The sequence below is a fragment of the Notothenia coriiceps genome, unplaced genomic scaffold (assembly GCF_000735185.1).
Source record: "Notothenia coriiceps isolate Sejong01 unplaced genomic scaffold, NC01 NC01_scaffold00037250, whole genome shotgun sequence".
NCBI lineage: Eukaryota > Metazoa > Chordata > Actinopteri > Perciformes > Nototheniidae > Notothenia > Notothenia coriiceps.
Window position 1 is genome coordinate 16,053,995 of NW_011369951.1, and position 17,322 is coordinate 16,071,316.

Here is a 17,322-nt window from a genome sequence, read left to right on the forward strand (position 1 = left end):
AATAGGAAATTTAAAAGCAATAAAAGCAATGCTCTAAAAGATGTGAATAAGCTAAGGAGAAGAGGTGGGTTTTAAGAAGCGATTTAAAAGCAGGCAGTGTGGCGGCCTGTCTGATGTGCAGGGGCAGATCGTGCCACAGTGTGGGAGCCGCTACAGAGAAGCAACGGCCCCCTCTGAGCTTTGACTTGGTTCTGGGCACATTCAGTTAATGATTGACCCGAGGAACATTTTGAATATTTGCATCTGGATACTGCTTATAGCCTCAACATGTATTTATTCTAATGACTTCCTGTCCTCTCACAGTGAGGTGGAGCTCCTGCTGCTGGACCAGCGCGAGGTGTGGGCTGCAGAGGACGGCTGGCTGCTGTTCGACCTGACCGCCACCAGCAACCTGTGGCTGGTGAACCCGGAGCAGAACCTCGGGCTGCACCTGGTGCTGGAGGACAGCCACGGTCAGTCACTAACACACATTCACACACAGAGAGAGGGCCATGACAGCAAGAAACTGTCCTTGTCTGGAGAAAGGATTTAATGCTGTTCTATTCCAATGGAAAAAAGGAGCATCATATATTGAGTAAATGTTTTTAGATGGTTCTTACAGAGTTGAAGTTATGATTGTTCATTCAAATGAACACATGATTGTTTAGCAGAGGCTTAGGTGTGTGTTGCAGTCCTTGGTTGGTTGAGACTCACTAGTTTTGTCCCTCTGTCTCCCTCTGTAGGCCAGAGGAGGAACCCCCGTCTGGTGGGGCTGGTGACGGGGAACGGGTCTCAGGAGAAGCAGCCCTTCATGGTCGCCTTCTTCAAAGCCAATGAGGTGCGATTCCGCAGTGTCCGATCCGCGCAAGGACCCAAGGGGCGCCAAGGGAACCGCTCCAAACCCCAGAGGACGGTCCAAGACGCTCTGAAGGTCGTGGAGGCTGCAGCAGGTGCCCAGAAACATAATATCACATCTCATCAACAGAGACTCATGGTTTACTGGCACAGTGTCCTTTAATACTTTTTAAAATAGATCTATTGGGCGTTATTATTTATAGGGAATTATAATACATCCATAATGCAACTACACTCATGAACACACACACTGACGCACTATATTGGCAGTCATAAAACATTATAGATGCTACTCATAAGGAATTATAAGTGGAAGCTCTTGACTATTCATAAACTCTGAGTGAACTGAAGGGCTTATATAATACATTATGACTACCTATACTCACCTATACAAACCTTCTGATGTAATAAAGACTCATAGAGATGTTCCATAGTCCATGCAGTATCACAAGTTATCAATGTTTGGAGTATAAAGTGATGAATTTATAATAATGCATGCAACACTTCATTGTTGGTATTCAGTCAAATGTAATGCCTGCATTTCAAATAATCTATATTGCATCATTTGGGATTATTATGAAAGACGCCTGAAAGAATCAGAAGTAAAAAATACACAGTATAACTATGAGTAAATATGAAATACAATTGGTCAAGCTGAGTGAAAATATAGAAGTATTTTCTTAGTTTGAATATATAAGGTTCTGTGTCCAGCTGAACATTTTTACTTTTAGTAGATGTTAACATAATAATAACTTATGATGCAGCGTGTAAAAGCATTTCAAATAATGATCTCCTGATGCATTATAGATGTGAGAGTGTTACTAATGTTTGTTTACTTTCTTGTGTGTACTCATACTTCCATCTTTTCCATTTCAGATACCCTCAGCCTCTCCAAAGAGGGATGTAAAAAGCACGAGCTGTATGTCAGCTTCAGAGATTTGGGATGGCAGGTATGGTTCAGATCTTCCATTTGATCTCATTTCATTTCAATTTCAAGTCCAAAAGTGACAATTGGCTTACATTTGCTGGATGTCTTTAATCCAACCAGGACTGGATCATCGCACCAGAGGGCTACGCAGCGTTTTACTGCGAGGGAGAATGTGCCTTCCCTCTCAACTCCTACATGAACGCCACCAATCATGCCATCGTGCAAACTCTGGTAAGTCCCAAACAGCCCCCATCATGATGACAGGCACTTTCACTACCACCTCCACTTCCTGTGAGCATTGATTTATGCCTCTTCTGTCAACAGGTGCACTTTATCAACCCGGACACGGTGCCTAAGCCGTGCTGCGCCCCCACCCAGCTCCACGGCATCTCAGTGCTCTACTTTGACGACAGCTCCAACGTCATCCTCAAGAAGTACCGCAACATGGTGGTCAGATCCTGCGGCTGCCACTGACCGCTTGCAACCCCCTCCTGTGAGTTTGTGAACAAATCTGGAGGGACGCTGAAGAAAGGCAGATGTGAAAGAGCCAGAGACGAGATGATTGACAGGCTGGTCATCAGGGAGCTCCTGCCAGCTTTAATCTGGAGAACTGCTTTTATGAGCAGCAGCTGAGCCTCACATGCAGCATGAACCACTTCCACAAACCTTTCCAAACTTTTGCTAACAAAGAAAGGATGAACAAAGGGGTTTGTTTTCCTTTCCTTTTGAGATTGACTAGAACAAGTGCATTAAAAGGACACTGAGCAATGTTGAGCTACTTCAGAGACTCAAATAAAACATTCAGTGCTAGCAACAGAAAGTAAAAACACACCTATCTGAATTTAAATGAAGGGTCTTCTTGCATTTAGAATATAAAACACTGCCTGGGTGGACACGTGCATTAGGTAACTGATTTAACAGCTTGTGAAACTTTAAAATCTCCATCTTCCTGTTGAACCTCTGCTCCTTTCCTTAAAGAACAGCTGGATGAATTTATCTCTGATGAGAGAAAAAAAAGCTTTGATTGTTCACCAGGGCATTTCAATTTTCAATTTCCGCTGATGTGGAGGAGCTCAGAGAAGAGTGGCAGCTGAGACTGTTAATAACAGGGTTGGACTGAAAGGCTGGATCTAGTTTCCTGGTGCAACACGATGCATGTGAGAGACGTGCAACCTGCAAGAGTCGGTGATTCACCTTTATGTTGACACCAGGGTGTGCACCACCTCTGCAGCTGCCTCCTGGTGTCTGGCCAGCTGCAGGTGGGCAGAGGGGAAACTGTAATTTTAGTTTTTCAGATTTAAGTAGTTAAGGCAGGTGTGTGTTCAACCTCATTGGCCCTCAATAATGTTGTTAACAGTTGCATTGAAGCACCTTGGATACTTCAAGGAATTCATGGTTTGTAGAGATTTATGACAACAGTATGCAGAAACTTTACACATATTTATTTAACAGTGAGGAAATCGTTTCACAAGGTAAAGACCGGATCTGTCTAACCCTAACCCTGCATTTCCATCTGCAGAATGTCATTCGCTCTGATTGTGCATTAGGTTCATTGTAGAGAATAACAATGCAGCCAGGGGAGAAGTACGAGAGAAAACACAAATGTATGGGACAAAAACTTTTAATAATCTCTGAAGTCAGAATTGAGTTCTGTAAGGAAAAATAACTTGACAACAGACTATGCATTTTATATTTCCGAAGCTGATTGCAAATGTATAGAATTGCATTTTTTTTTTTTAGGAAATGTGTGACTTTAATCTCAATAAATATTATTAGGGTTTTCTTTTTGAATTTGTGATTCCTTCTTCATTTAACATTTAAATGTCAGAGATTCAATAAAGTCATAATTTGAAAAATGTGATATATAATATTATTATCTGAAAATATGAACCCCCCCCCCCTTTCCTGGCTCTGTACTGTTACTTTAAACCTACAATGGTCCCGACACGTCAGCGTACCGTTCTCCACTCACCGATTGTGCTTTTGAAGTACTTTGAATGGCACAAGCGTCTCCTCAATTATGAACAGGCCATTCAAAATGAAGCTTCAGTACAAAAAGCAAAGCAGATATAGAGTGCAACAACAACCAGGCAACAAATGCATTCACACTGACATTCACTGAGAAGCTGCGCTTCCAACGCAGCACATTACAACACAGCCCACACCGTTAAAAAGACCTTAAATATATAATCTTAAATAGAAAAAAGAGGTAGAAGCGTAAAACTTAATCCTACAGATGCAATCTAGAACCAAGGTCTTGTCAGAAACTATTCTGTCATTCTAGCAGTCTCAAATCAAACCTCATTATTAATGATAGAGGAGTCTTACATAAGAATAGATGTAACTTTAAATGATACGATCAGCAGTGAAGGACCTGAGGGAGTATTTTCCTTAAAAAGCAACGTGGGCTGATTTAGTCAGAACTGCTTTCAATAATAAAACCCAAACATATAATTTGAGCCTACAAGATGAAGCTCAATTCACTCTCATGGGAACATCTTCCGGTGGCAACTTAGATGTACAATGGAGTTTGACTCAATTTAAATATCCAGTGTTTAATCCCTGACTACCTTAACAGAACATTCAGAAATCCTGAGAGTTCATCCTTTCCTTCCTTTTACCCCTAGATACAATTAAAAAATACGACGGTCAAGCACAGATATGATTCAGGAGGTAGAAAGAAGGTAAATATAGGCTGATTAAAGCAGAGTTTAGAGAGACTGACATGCTTCCTGTCTTTAAAACAGCAACCCCTCCTCACTTCATGCAGTTAGTCCCCAGGCCCCTCAGCTCAGGGGCCGAACAGTGTCTCCTTCGGACCGTCTCTCCCTTCTTCTTAGGTGCCTCTGCTAACCCCAGTCCTTGTTGTGATGCGCTCAGGGACTCACACCCTCCCCCTGACTTCCTGGGTGAAGTCTTTGGCTCCAGGGTGGCTGACGGGGGAGGCTGGGGGGTTGAGATGGGGGTGAGAGCCAGGCAGATGTCCCCCACACTGAGCTGACGGCAGTGCAGGCCACAGAGATGAGCCGTCCTCAGGGGGTTGCAGGAGGACCAGCCCCTCCCTTGCACAAAGAACGGGTACTCCACGTAGACATCCACCAGCTCCTGGAGGAGGACAAACAGGAGGATGAGACGCAGCTACACACGTGTTCAGTAGAGGGCGCTACGGAACCAGTGAGTTTTTAAACATGCTAATCATTTAATAGATTCAATCATAAGATATTTGACTCTGATACCCCTGATATATAACTGATCATATTTCAACATACACATCACTACGTTAGGCTCAAAGCACAGTTCATCCTAAAAACAAGCTTTTACCTGTAGTTCAATCTAGGTTGTTTTGGCCATGTCTTGGCAATACTGGCAGTGGAGATGTCTGCCCTCTCTCAAATCTTATGGAAGTAAATGGCATCCGCGCTGTGGTGATCAAAGCTCCATTTAAAAAATATCAACCCGCAATGTCTCTTTACAGAAATCGTGACTGGTTAATCAGACTTCGTTGTAAGCAGTTTTTTGTAGGAACTTTTTTCTTTCTGCTGAACTACAACCCCCTTTAGATTGTTTTGCAGATTTATAAACTGCAAAACAATCTAAATAAAAGTCAATAGCTTCAGTATTTTGATAATAACTTAAAGGTGGGGTAGGTACGTTTGAGAAACCGGCTCGAGATACACTTTTTGCTATATTCCATGGAATGCTCTTAACATCCCGATAGCAATATCTTAAGTGACAAAAAATCCAAATTTTGGAGAAACCAGCTCGAGTGCGCTAGAATTTGAAAATACACAGCCGGAAAAGATCTGCCACTTCCTTACAGAGCCCCTCCTCCAACACACACGAACGCGCACATGAACAATGAGGGCACGAGATAAGTTTGTGCACAGATGGAAGGCTGACAGGCAGGTAGGCCATCCAGTTAGCCGATATGATATAACAACAAGTGTATCTCGAGCCGGTTTCTCAAACTTACCTACCCCACCTTTAATGTGTTATACATCTTCACTGTGTGTCAGTCAGTCCCTTGCATTTTTGCAAACTATAACATGGTCACAAAAATAATTTAAGTTAAAAAAGAAAATGCTGCTGGGTATTATTTTTAGCAAACATTACACACACATAAGTACTTGGTGCAGATGGGGATTATTTTCAGCTGCAAATTAACACACATTGTGTGAACTAGTGTATTTTGGCACAAGGACTGTGTCTGAGGGAGTGCACATGTTCATTGTCACCTAGTAGTGGGTTATTTATGCCTTTTAAAATGTTGGGAAATTGAGTTCTATGGCAAAGAGGAATATGGTACATCAAGCTATGGCTTCATAGTAAATTCTTTGTTGTATTTGCTTACTATAAAACTATGTAAATTACTATGAGCCTCATCTAAAAAGACTAAAAAGGCATTATTTCACTCAGAATTGGGAATAATGTGTGCTATATATTGTAACCACTCATTCAGTAGTGCTTAAATATCAAGACGGCATCCCCCATCAGCCAGAATGCAACATCTTGTGCATGTATTACGTAAGAAAAGGAATTACAGCTAGGTGTGAAGTGTCTGTTGTGAATGGTGAATACTACAGAGTGGTTTCTCTTCACCTGGGACTGCTGGTCGTGAAGCAGGATGAGTAAGCGGGAGATGGAGATGGAGGAGGAGGAGGAGGCTGAGGGGGAGATGCTCTGCACAGTGCAGCAGCTCAGGCGTAAGTCCGGGCAGGCCAGCGCTCCCAGCAGGAAGTCCTCCGTCTGCAGGTGCTCCACCCTCCTCAGCCGCCCGTCTCTCAGCTCGATCAGAGAGCCGGCCACAAAGTGAGGGAGCAGCCAGGGGAAAAGATTAGGAGAGGCCTGCTCAGAGGAGGGGAGGGAAGTAGATCGTGACTGCTCCTCCTTCATGGAGATGTAGTTTGAGTTATCAGGTGATACCCGTGCAAACGATTGTCCAGAGAAGGGATGTTTGACAGCCTTTGATAATTTGTGCGGCACATCGTTTTGGTGCGTCCGGTCCTCAAGTGCTGCTTTTTCACCCCTGGGAAAAAGCTCCACTTTCCTGTCTTTTCTCCTCACATACGGCCCTTTACCCCTCCCGTTGCTGTGCCTCTCTGCAATCAGACTCTTGTCCCTTAATGTCTTTAACTGCTCCCAGCCGTACCCTCCACACACCCTCTGAAAACCCTCATTGGACAGGGACGCTGGGCTGAATCTGGGGGGTGGGGGTGGATGGCCCAGGTGGAGAGCAGGTGTGCCAGACAAGTGGTGATGAAAGTGGGGAGAAAAGGCCCACCCAGGGTGCAGGGGGTTCACATCTCTCCACTCTGCCAAGCTGTGATGATCCCTGAATGCAGAGAGGTTGTGAGGTTTGGACCTGGTGGGGGGGTGGGGGTGCGTCCAGGGCTGGTATAGAGCAGGAACCCTCCTCGGGACGGGCTGGAAGGGGCCCGTGTGCTTCGTCTTAAAGTCTCTGTGGCCCTTGTAAGGGTAGGGGGCTTTGAATGTTGCCGCATCACACTGCTGCTGCTGGGGAGGCGGGCTCGGCCTCTGATCCCTCTTTTTGAGCGGGAGCCTGTCCCTGTCCGGGACCAGAGCTGGGTTGGATGTGAAGCTCATTGGCCCGCGCTGCCTGTCACTCACGCCGGGACTGCATGCCCTCCTGCTGAAGCTGAGGAGGTGTTGTGGTCACGTGACACAGACTCCAGTCTTTTGGCAAGCGCTGTGAATAGTCAGGTCCAAGGTCGTCACGATTCTGGAAAGTAGAAGAAAAACAAATGTCAAATGCACTTGATATCCGCGCAAACAGAGGAATCTGGATTGTACTGAGTCTCTTTCTTTCTCCTTCAAAATGGTTTAACTAATGACTTAATGCACCACCTATTCATTGCCTGCCAGTATCATCCTCACAAAACAATTGTAATGGCTATCCAATGTCCTATATTCCAGTTGCCATTGTTTACACAGGTGAGTGGTGAGTGGTGAGAGTGATATTACGCAGAGACAAACAGATGATTTTGCGGTCGTTGGATGAGGTTTAGTTTGAAGTTTGTTGCAGAGGTTGTACAATATAAGGTTTCCAATTGCTTTCGGGTTGTAGCTGAAGCTCTGTAGTCCGTAGTTAGCATCTATGTGTGCTCTCACTCTAACTGTGCCCCCCCTTTATGGTCACTTATGCCCCTTTTTAAACAATCTGGGCAGCTAATACCCACCACTAAGTGTTCAAGAATATTATTGCATTATAACTAAATAAACTGACAAGCCAACAATAAACATACATTGCTCTTTCAACAAGAAATACCTCACTTTCCAACTACCAATTGCTTGAATGAAGTCTTAGTTTGATGGACAGTTACCACCTCAAGTTACCATGGTTACAAAGTGCTGCACAGTATGGCGGTACAAGGTTAGAACAATGCAAAGCAAGAGGTTAATGTAAGGTTAACAGATTTGATCACAAGGTTAACATTGAATCAAGTCATTGAGTGTGTGTATTAAGGGACTGATGGGTGCTGGTTATTAAAGCGTGCATTTCTTGTCATGGGGCTGAAGTGGTCTCCAACACCTCGAGCCGCTGAAACCCCATCATCCTCCTTACATGCGTGCACAACAGTGAGTCAGTTCACTGAAGGGGGGCTAAATATAAGCACCTTGTGGCCACACACACAACAGCTTCTCACAAAGACACATTATCTGACCGAAGTCAAAAGCAGACTGGGACTTTTACAGCCTTTCAATGCAAAGCTCATCTCAATGCCCGGCATTATGCCATCATCATATAGCCATTCAGCGCCGATCAATGGACCGCTTTCACTCTGATATGAGCTGCTCCTCTATGATGTGTGTGGGTTCAGACACTGCATTCCTGTGCGAGCATTATAGCATGACACATACAAAGATAGTTAAATGCCTACAGTGAAGATGTAAATTCATTCAAAAAAGCTTGGCGGTGCGGGCTGCTTACTCACAGAGATCGGATCATGGCCCAAACAGGCCCGACACTGTGCTGAATAAACTTATAAGGTGTTGAGGTCACTGCAGGTCACTAATCTATGGAAATGTATTGTATACACAGCAATGTTTAGTGTGTTTGCTGCCATCGTGATAATGTTAATCTGAGATGATTTGCATGTAGTGGCAGCTTGATGTTTCTATCTAAGGAGATGTAGCACACTACAACTAAATACAGCATCCTTTGTTAAAATCTGCAAAGAGTTCCCTAAAAAACTAGCATTCAGAATCAAATCCGACAAGAATCACAAATCGCACTCGCTGAACTTGAAGACCAGAACATGTTACATAAATCAAGAGAAAACATTTTTTAAAGACTTACTTACACGTTCTTCCATCTGTGCATCTGTTCCTCTGTGCGACCCATCTTCAGAAATTCATGTCCACAGATTCTCCTCCCGCACACACACACACACAGACACACACACCTGTCTGGCTGGTGTCCTCCTCCCAGGCTGCAGGTGATAACAGAGCGATCAGAAGCATCCAGACAAGCTCTACAGACTGTCAGACAGACACACTCTCCTCCCTTTCTCTTCGCCTTCTCTCTCTTCCTCTCTCTTTACCCTCCTACTCGCTTTTTACATTTACACTCCCACTCTGCTCAGTCAGTCAGTCAGTCCTGTTAACCTTTCTCAGACAGATTTGATGTCTCTCCCTCCCTTACTTTCCACCTCTCTCTCTCTGAATCTCTTACTTGTCCTCCCTGTGTTTGCTGCTGAGTAGCACTCGCAGCCTCTCTTCCATTTGTAATCACACTCTCCATATTCCACACGCTCTCCCTCTCTCCTTCGCTCTCTGTTGTTTGGTGTATAATTAGAAATGAGACTGCTGTGCAACTCCTCAGCTGATGGTAGGCGTATGACTGCCTGATGGTTTTTGGCGCTTTGCCTGGCGTAGTGAGGGCGGGAGAACGTTGCTTTTAGAATACAGCTTGGATACACATTTGCAAAACAGAAATCTTGCATTGCTTAAGCATCCTGTTTTTTCTCTTCTCACACTTAAGATGTTCTATCCTGAACGAGCGTGACGCCAAGTTGTGAGAATGCTTTGAAATGGCAAGTAATTGCTTCTGAGCAAAGTGTCCAAAGGTCAACATCAAGCACTAAAGTCAACCTTCTGCAGAAAAAGACGGCCTTTCATGGATATGCAGACAGGAACAACATCCCCCCCCTCACCCTCGCCCTGCGGCCTGCCTGCTTTCTCTCTGTACATTTCTTTCTCACTTTCTCCTTGCTTGCTTTCTTGTTTTTCCCTTTCATCTTCTTGACATCATTTTTAAAACACAAGACAGAGGACTTTTTGCTCTTCTCCATGGCTGCCTCAGCAGCACGCAGCCCAGTTCTCAGCTATTGATTCTGCACGGCCTCAGCAGGTGAACCCCCAGTCATGAGGAAGCCCACGCATAATCTACTTTGAGGTGGAGAGGATTTCTCACTTTGAGTCACATCATGCTTCCTCTGCCCACTCTCTCTTTCTCTCTGTTTCTTGCTCTTCTCTCTGTCTCACACACACACTGGAGAAACATTACAGTCTGTTAATCGCAGTCTTTGCCACTACTAGCATATTTAGGCTAAACCACCATAACCGCTGACATTTACAAACTGTTTGTTTATATTGATAGAAATCGCCAGTCACTCCCACCACTTCCCAACTGTTACATTGCAGCTGCTGTTTGAAGTTTCGCTCTTCAGCATGGCACACAGTGTGAGTTTCAGTTACATTTCAGTGCTTATGCACACAAACACATGAAAGTTTGCTATTAATGTGGGGCCTTTAGTGGAGAGGAAGTATTCAGATCCTTCACTTGAGTAATAAAGAAATACCACACAGGGAAAATACTCCATACCAAGTTAAAGTTGTGCATTCAAAATAATGGTAAAAGTAAATGTACTATAAGCAAAATGTAGGAAAACTGGAGAGAGAAAGGAGAACATATTATTTTCTCTCAGTGGATAGTGGGCTGATCATTTTGGAGTGAGTCACAATCACAACGGAAAAAAGCGTTGAGATGAACATCATTGGACGAATTCCAAATGTTGAGCTTCCAACTTTCTAAGAGAGCACCACTACAAGGATTCAAAAGATTCAAAACGTGTGACAGAGGGACAGCCCTAAGCATGTACAGGATGAGTGACTGAGAAAGATCAAAAACAAGATCGGTCATGATACACGTAGTATTCCTGGATCACATCAGTTACCCAGTGAGGATGTTGGTAAGCCAATACAGTGCAGATGATGCTGGAAGTTTGGTCACAGCTCTTTAATCTGCAGACATGCTCCGGGGATTTGTGAAAATGTGGGAATGATTTGTTATCCTCACGGCCTACTGTATATTTTCTACTTTTTAATGCTGCTTTATTCTATTTTGAGCTGTTTAAATTCTAGTATTGTTTATTTCTACTCTTTAATTTCTACTTATGTGCAATGCCTTGTTTCTTGTGGGGTTTTTTTATGCTGCTGCAACGCAAAGATTTCCCAAATTGGGACCAATAAAGTACCTCTTATCTTATCCTATCTTATGAGTTGTGCAGCTGTAGAAACTGTGAGAATGAGCCCAAGTGCAGTCAGTGTGGGGGAATCACGAATCATGGAGATCTGATTGTCCAAAGAGAGAAAAGGAGAGTCAAATAATAAAGAATAGGTCCAAGAAAATAATAAATGGGGAAGAACAACCAAAGAAAGGGAAGATTCTAGGAGACAGGAAGTGTACAGCAGGTAGGATTATTATTATTATTATTATTATTATTATAGCTTGTGTAAGAACAAGAATAAGTTCTTAGTGTTTCTGGCCATGGTGATCAACTGTGCTACAGAGGGAGAAAGACAGTCTGACAGAATTGAAATAGTTGTTGATGCTGCAAGAAGGTTTCTGTACATTGTGGGAGTTATTGGAGAGGAAGTGCCGGGGAGAGAGGCTTTCATGCCCTCTTACAGTCTACAGCAATGATATCAGTGCTCATTTGAGATAAGAGTATAAAGCTTGATTATGTTTAGTTAATGTCCCTTTTCATTTATATATTTATATATATAAGTAGTTTCCGTTAGTCATAATAGCGTTTTTGGAAAAGGCAGTTTATTATTTATCTGGTAGTTGGCGCTAATGCAACGTTTGGATGCCAACCGCTTCTAAAAATCCCCAAAACAAGAAGAAAGAAGAAGGGGTGATCCACCTGAGCAGTGGCAAAAGATGGCTTTGAGGACAGAAACACAGGACATGGTGATGACTTTCAGATTTAAGAAATACAATTAATTCAAATGCATAGTATTTGCCTATGTTATGCCTATGTTTAATCTGTAAAGCACTTTGAATCGCCACGTGCTGAAAAGTGCTATATAAATAAAATTGCCTTGCCTTATGTAAATGGGTATTAGAAACTTTAAAATAAATAATAAAATAAAAAGAAACTTGAAAATATGATCAAAGTAAAGTTGAAGTGCTGCATCTCACGCACAGATTCTCGCAATGACTACTACAACATCCTCTCCTGCCTGCAACTCTTCAAAAGACCGAGATGCTGTGTTTTGGAAAACGCAGTGATGTAACGATGCTCTGTGAAGCCTCTGGTGGAGGAACTGCTGCTAGTGTCATCTGTTGTCCACTAGAGGGAGCCTGGGACACACAGACCACCAGGTGATATACTGTGGCTGCATTCACATATGAGTGTCCTATGAGAAACAGGAGTAAAGTTTTTTTTTGAAAAAAGGTTTTTATAAAGTATAACGTTTTTATGTTGTATGTTTTTGATTAATTGAAAGTCTTAAGCACTAGGCCAGTACTGCACCCTGAACTTGTTTTACCCTTCTCTTGCGTTTCAGGTCAAAAGTGTTACGGTGGGTGAAGCAAGCAGGACCCAAATGCAGATTACAATGATATTGCCTTTAAACAGGAAAACATGACAGGGAGAACCGAACAGCAAAATAAACCCAATACAAAACATACAAAACTAAAAACGTGACATAACACAAGAATCGTGAAAAAAAGTGACAGTGACTTTGTTTTTTATCATAAATATTGTGTTTTTCATCCAATTGCCTCGAGACCTTATGTTATCCTTCACACCAGGCCTCTGAACATATACAATTGATGATCACCACTTGCATTGATTTTTTTGTGATTTATTCAACAGTGTGAAACCCATGATGTTTTCGGTATATTATATGTTCATCCTGCAGATGGAAAACACACACACACACACACACACACACACACACACACACACACACACACACACACACACACACACACACACACACACACACACACACACTCACACTCACACTCACACACACACACTATTCTTATAGTGATTCCTCACATTCATTTATGCTGGTATTTTTGAGTTTCTTTATTATTACAAACCCATTAATTGCTTTGTGTGTGCATAGAGGGGGGATAGGGTTGTTGTACAGTTTGAAACACTTTGCGCTACATTTTAATTGTATGAGAAGTGCTATGCAAACAAAGTCTGAACGATGATAACTCAACATGCATAGTAACGTCTCACACAAATAATAGCCAGTGTGTTTGTGGTTGTGGTTCACAGGTTGTGGTTGTAGCGTCATCAAGTTTCCATAGAAGACAACGTATCACTACCTTTCATGAAACACGTTCAAATAACCAGGAACTGTTTTGTTAATAATTAGGAACACGGTGGTGTTTGGCCAAATGTAGCTTGAGCCATCATTCATCGTCAGCAGGTCCAGTGAGGTCAACAACAGGGCAAGAAATCACGTCCGTTACAACATGCCAAAACATGAATAGAAATAGTTGAGGGTTAATAAGAAATCCCAGTATCTACAGTCTTGAAAACACACACAGAACCCAACCCTTCAACTCATAAATCAAATGAAAAGCTTGAAAGCCGTGAGAAGAGCCAGTGTGTGGAGGCTCTTGTATTGGCTCTCATCCAGAAGTCCATTTTTCACCACCTGCCTGTCATCTAGGTGCTGCAGGTGGAGAGGGCGCGTCCTACGAAGATGCTGATGGAGTATGACTCTTCACTCTCTCCATCTCAGGAGGCACGGCTCTCCGCTTGATTGTGCTGGTGTGTGTTTTCTCATCATCTGACCTGACTTCACAGATTTCTCCTCGATGGGCGTCCAGACTCTGGCTGTCAGAGGAGGAGTTTGAAGACGTGGACGACATGCGGGACTTGGCATCAAGACCCTCGAGGACATGTCGAAAGAGTCCATTGTTGATGACCTCCCCATTGTTGTTGTTTCCTTGGATTGTGAGTTAGATACAAAAAAGTGTTAGGAATCCCCATTCACGCAGGTATCTATATTTCGTATTTTTACTTCCTGCACAAGCCCGTGAAGTTCGCAGGACGCGCTATTCCTCGGATAAAATCCCGTTATAATATTCGTGATTTCGGGTTAAATAGCACGGAAAAGGCAGTTTCCAAATACGAAAGATACTAACCAAATACACCATGTTTCGTTCGCCATTGGGGTTGTTAATGTGGACATGAACAATGTCCCTCCTGAACGTCTGGGGTTTTCGGACACCACCCAGCCTGACTTCCTCCCTGTATTCAAACTACGGCACCCTAAGCGCATGAATACGACTACCCTTGGTCACATACATATTGTAGCCTGCATTACTTTGTGTGATTTTTAATCTCCTGCCCTGCTTCTGGGGTTTCGCATACTGGCAGCGGGGAGGTCATGGACGCGGCCTCTTCTCACTGGAGCTGAAGAACACATGCGAAGGCCTCCTGGTCCGAGGGACTCGCAGATCAAGGCTCATCTGACTCTCGATGGGTCCGCGGACCGTTCAACCGCTCCATGGATGGCAGATCTGCCAATCGGAGCTACAGGGGAAGGGGAGGCAATGAAATAATCTGTATGAACATTAATTTTGGAGCCATGGAGAAGCCAGCAGTCTAACTCACGTCTCTTAAAGTCTCGGATACACAGGTGTGCCGAGGACAGGTAGACGTCCGCATCGTGCTGGAAGACCTCCTCGAAGAAACGCTGCCTCTCTCTTAACTTGAGCTGCTGTGCTGCGTCCACATCTGGGAGCCTCTGGCCTCGCTCGGTCTCAGCTGGAATCACAACATGGAGGACAGGAAGTTAGCAAGACATAAGTTCAGGTAAAGTTTTGTAACTGATACCTGGAAAATGGAGGCTGAAAGGCAAGTTAGTCAACATTTCAATCTAACACCGTACATTTGACACAATGAGTAGGCGACCGATTAGAGGCTCTGGACAAATGTTTTGAACCAGATGAAGAGGAGATTGAACCAGAAATAGAGGACGATGTCTTAGAAATGGAAGACAACAGCGATCCAGACTATGAGCCTGACCAACAGTCAACAGACCAGGAAGAGGCCCCTGAGGGAGAGGCCCCTGAGGGAGAGACCCCTGAGGGAGAGGAGCCCTGAATATTTATTTGTCTCTAAATGTTCATCAGTGTCTTATTTTATATTCATCATAGTGAATGCAGTGAATGCTGAACTTGATGGGCCCACTGGTGGGTCCGGACCACATACTTTAGTTGAAAGTACAATGAAGCACTGACTTGCTTGTATTAAATCAATACATCCCATACATCATTGGAACGGTAAGAATCTCAGCTATAACACTAACTAAAGCATTTCCATCTCCAGTAAACACAGCCTACATGGCAAGTTTTTTTAACAATATACACTAATGTACAGTAAGCACTATCTTTGAACTTACTGCAAACTTATAACATGAAATTCACCCCTTGTGTCATTCTGTCTGTCACCCCTTGATTCTACTTGCTTTGACCGTTCAAATGAGATGTCAACCATCACAATTGGATAAGGGGTTCCAGAGATATCACTGTGCAAAACACACCGGTCAATTTTGACCGAAAATAGTATGGGAAGGGGGGTATGACCTAACGCAAGAGAAGGGTTAAGCCAATGATCAGTACAATGAAACATATGAAGAATTACCTATATGTTTCAACACTGTTTAGAAAACACATTAAGAAATCCCTACTACCAAAACAGCAACTATAAATGTTCAATTGTGCTGCATCTATAGGGGTTATTCTGCTGGGTATTTTCCCTAATTAGAAATGGTTTGGTCTGTTGTTAAATTCCCAAAGTGTTATATATCTAAATGCTTTTTCTTTTTGTCAAATCAACAGTTCAAAACCCAAAGATTTACCAAAATACAAATTATTATATACCAGAGAATGGCTGCAAATGGCCTCACTGGATCTTCCTGGAACCAGTAAACATTTGGCATTCTTTCTTGCAAAACATTTTGTGGCTTTACAATCAAAAGTCTAATAATAGCCAGATTTAATGTTATGTCAATTGACTGACAAATTAATCAATCATGTTTTTAGCTTGAATGTGAAAGTAGATATTTCCTCTAATGCCTATATTCATCTAAAAAGACAGAAAACACATTTTTGTTATTCAAAAACTTTGCTCAAATCTATTTTTAAATATAGATCAACAGCTATGCTTTTCATTTTAAATCCAACATTACTTATTCAGATTGTATACATCTGTACTGAACAAATGCTAACCTTATTTCTTAGAGTATTAACACTATTTCAATTCACAAACAGTATACAAACATGACTTGACCCTGAAGGTGAGACAGGGAGGGAGTTTAAATCTGCTGCAAAAAAAAGGGACCGGGAACAAGAGACAGAAAGGGAGGATGGATGGAGGGAGGGGGGTGTAGCAAAAATAACAAAGGCATGTGCCTGATGTCTCTCCTTGGTACTTCGCACTCCGTTACATAAAATCCCTCCTTCCCTCTTCTTAATCCCTTCCTCTGCTCCTCCCTCCTCCCTGTCATTGGTCAGCTGGTCGGCTCCACAAAGCCCTGAACTTGTTCTCGCCTCCTCCGAGTGGCTCAGAGTCCACTGAGGCGACAGAGGAAGCAGAGCAGCGTTGGCAGCAGCATCAGTCACCTTGGAGCTGAAGAGGAGGAGATGATCGGCAGCATCCTGATCCTCTCTGAGTGATTATCTGTCCTGCGACTCTCCGGCATCATGAGCTCCTCCTCAGCGAACCTCCACAACAAACGCCTGCCCTGTGAGTCATTTCCTAAACTTATGAACCTTTCTGCAGAAACATATCTTTAATTGCAGAGGGATATGTACAAGTTGGCTCCAATAACACCGTTTTTATGTTATGTCTTTATGTGGAGCAGGACCTTAGAGAGGACAACAGGATTTTCCATAATTCGTTTTCAGAGCAAAGATTGAGCATTTAAGGCAAGAAAACGGAAAATACAATTTCCACTCTTTATCTACTTCATGCAGCATCTTTTGACATGTCATAAATCCTTTTTATTATATAAAATCTGCTTATTTAGTTAAATGATGTCGAAGTTATGTCAAGCAAGTTGCTTTGGATCTTAATCTATTTATCAATGACACTGAATTGTTTCACTGCTCCATAAGCCTCCTCCTAATGGCCTCATATTTTCGTGTGTGTGTGTGTGTGTTTGTGTGTGTGTCAGATATAATATAGAAGTCAGTCCATTAAGTAGCTGCCTTCATGTTGATGTTGCCTGAAGTGAACGGTCCAAGTTCTGAGTCAGCCAAAAATCGGACAGGAATG

At 43.1% G+C, this 17,322-nt stretch overlaps 2 protein-coding genes across 4 annotated transcripts; one reads left to right on the top strand and one right to left on the bottom strand.

Annotated features, from left to right (window-relative positions):
* Positions 1–208: 208 nt before the first annotated feature.
* On the top strand, positions 209–2,654 carry LOC104967377 (bone morphogenetic protein 7). Its single transcript, XM_010796786.1, has 5 exons — positions 209–452; positions 723–929; positions 1,711–1,784; positions 1,883–1,993; positions 2,087–2,654. Exons 1-5 carry the CDS (start codon positions 209–211, stop codon positions 2,234–2,236), a joined length of 786 nt encoding a protein of 261 aa, XP_010795088.1. The 3' UTR covers positions 2,237–2,654.
* A 113-nt stretch (positions 2,655–2,767) lies between these two features.
* Positions 2,768–9,525, bottom strand: LOC104967096 (uncharacterized). Of its 3 annotated transcripts, none has more exons than XM_010796497.1 (3): positions 9,085–9,525; positions 6,362–7,502; positions 2,768–4,864 (listed from the first exon to the last, which is right to left on the bottom strand). In XM_010796497.1, the coding sequence occupies exons 2-3, from the start codon at positions 7,364–7,366 to the stop codon at positions 4,520–4,522; spliced, it is 1,350 nt and encodes a 449-aa protein (XP_010794799.1). In that variant the 5' UTR covers positions 7,367–7,502; positions 9,085–9,525; the 3' UTR covers positions 2,768–4,519. The 3 variants fall into 3 exon arrangements, with proteins under 3 accessions (XP_010794799.1, XP_010794797.1, XP_010794798.1); XM_010796495.1 differs by having other exon boundaries at positions 2,770–4,867; XM_010796496.1 differs by having other exon boundaries at positions 2,770–4,867; positions 9,081–9,525.
* Positions 9,526–17,322: the final 7,797 nt, after the last annotated feature.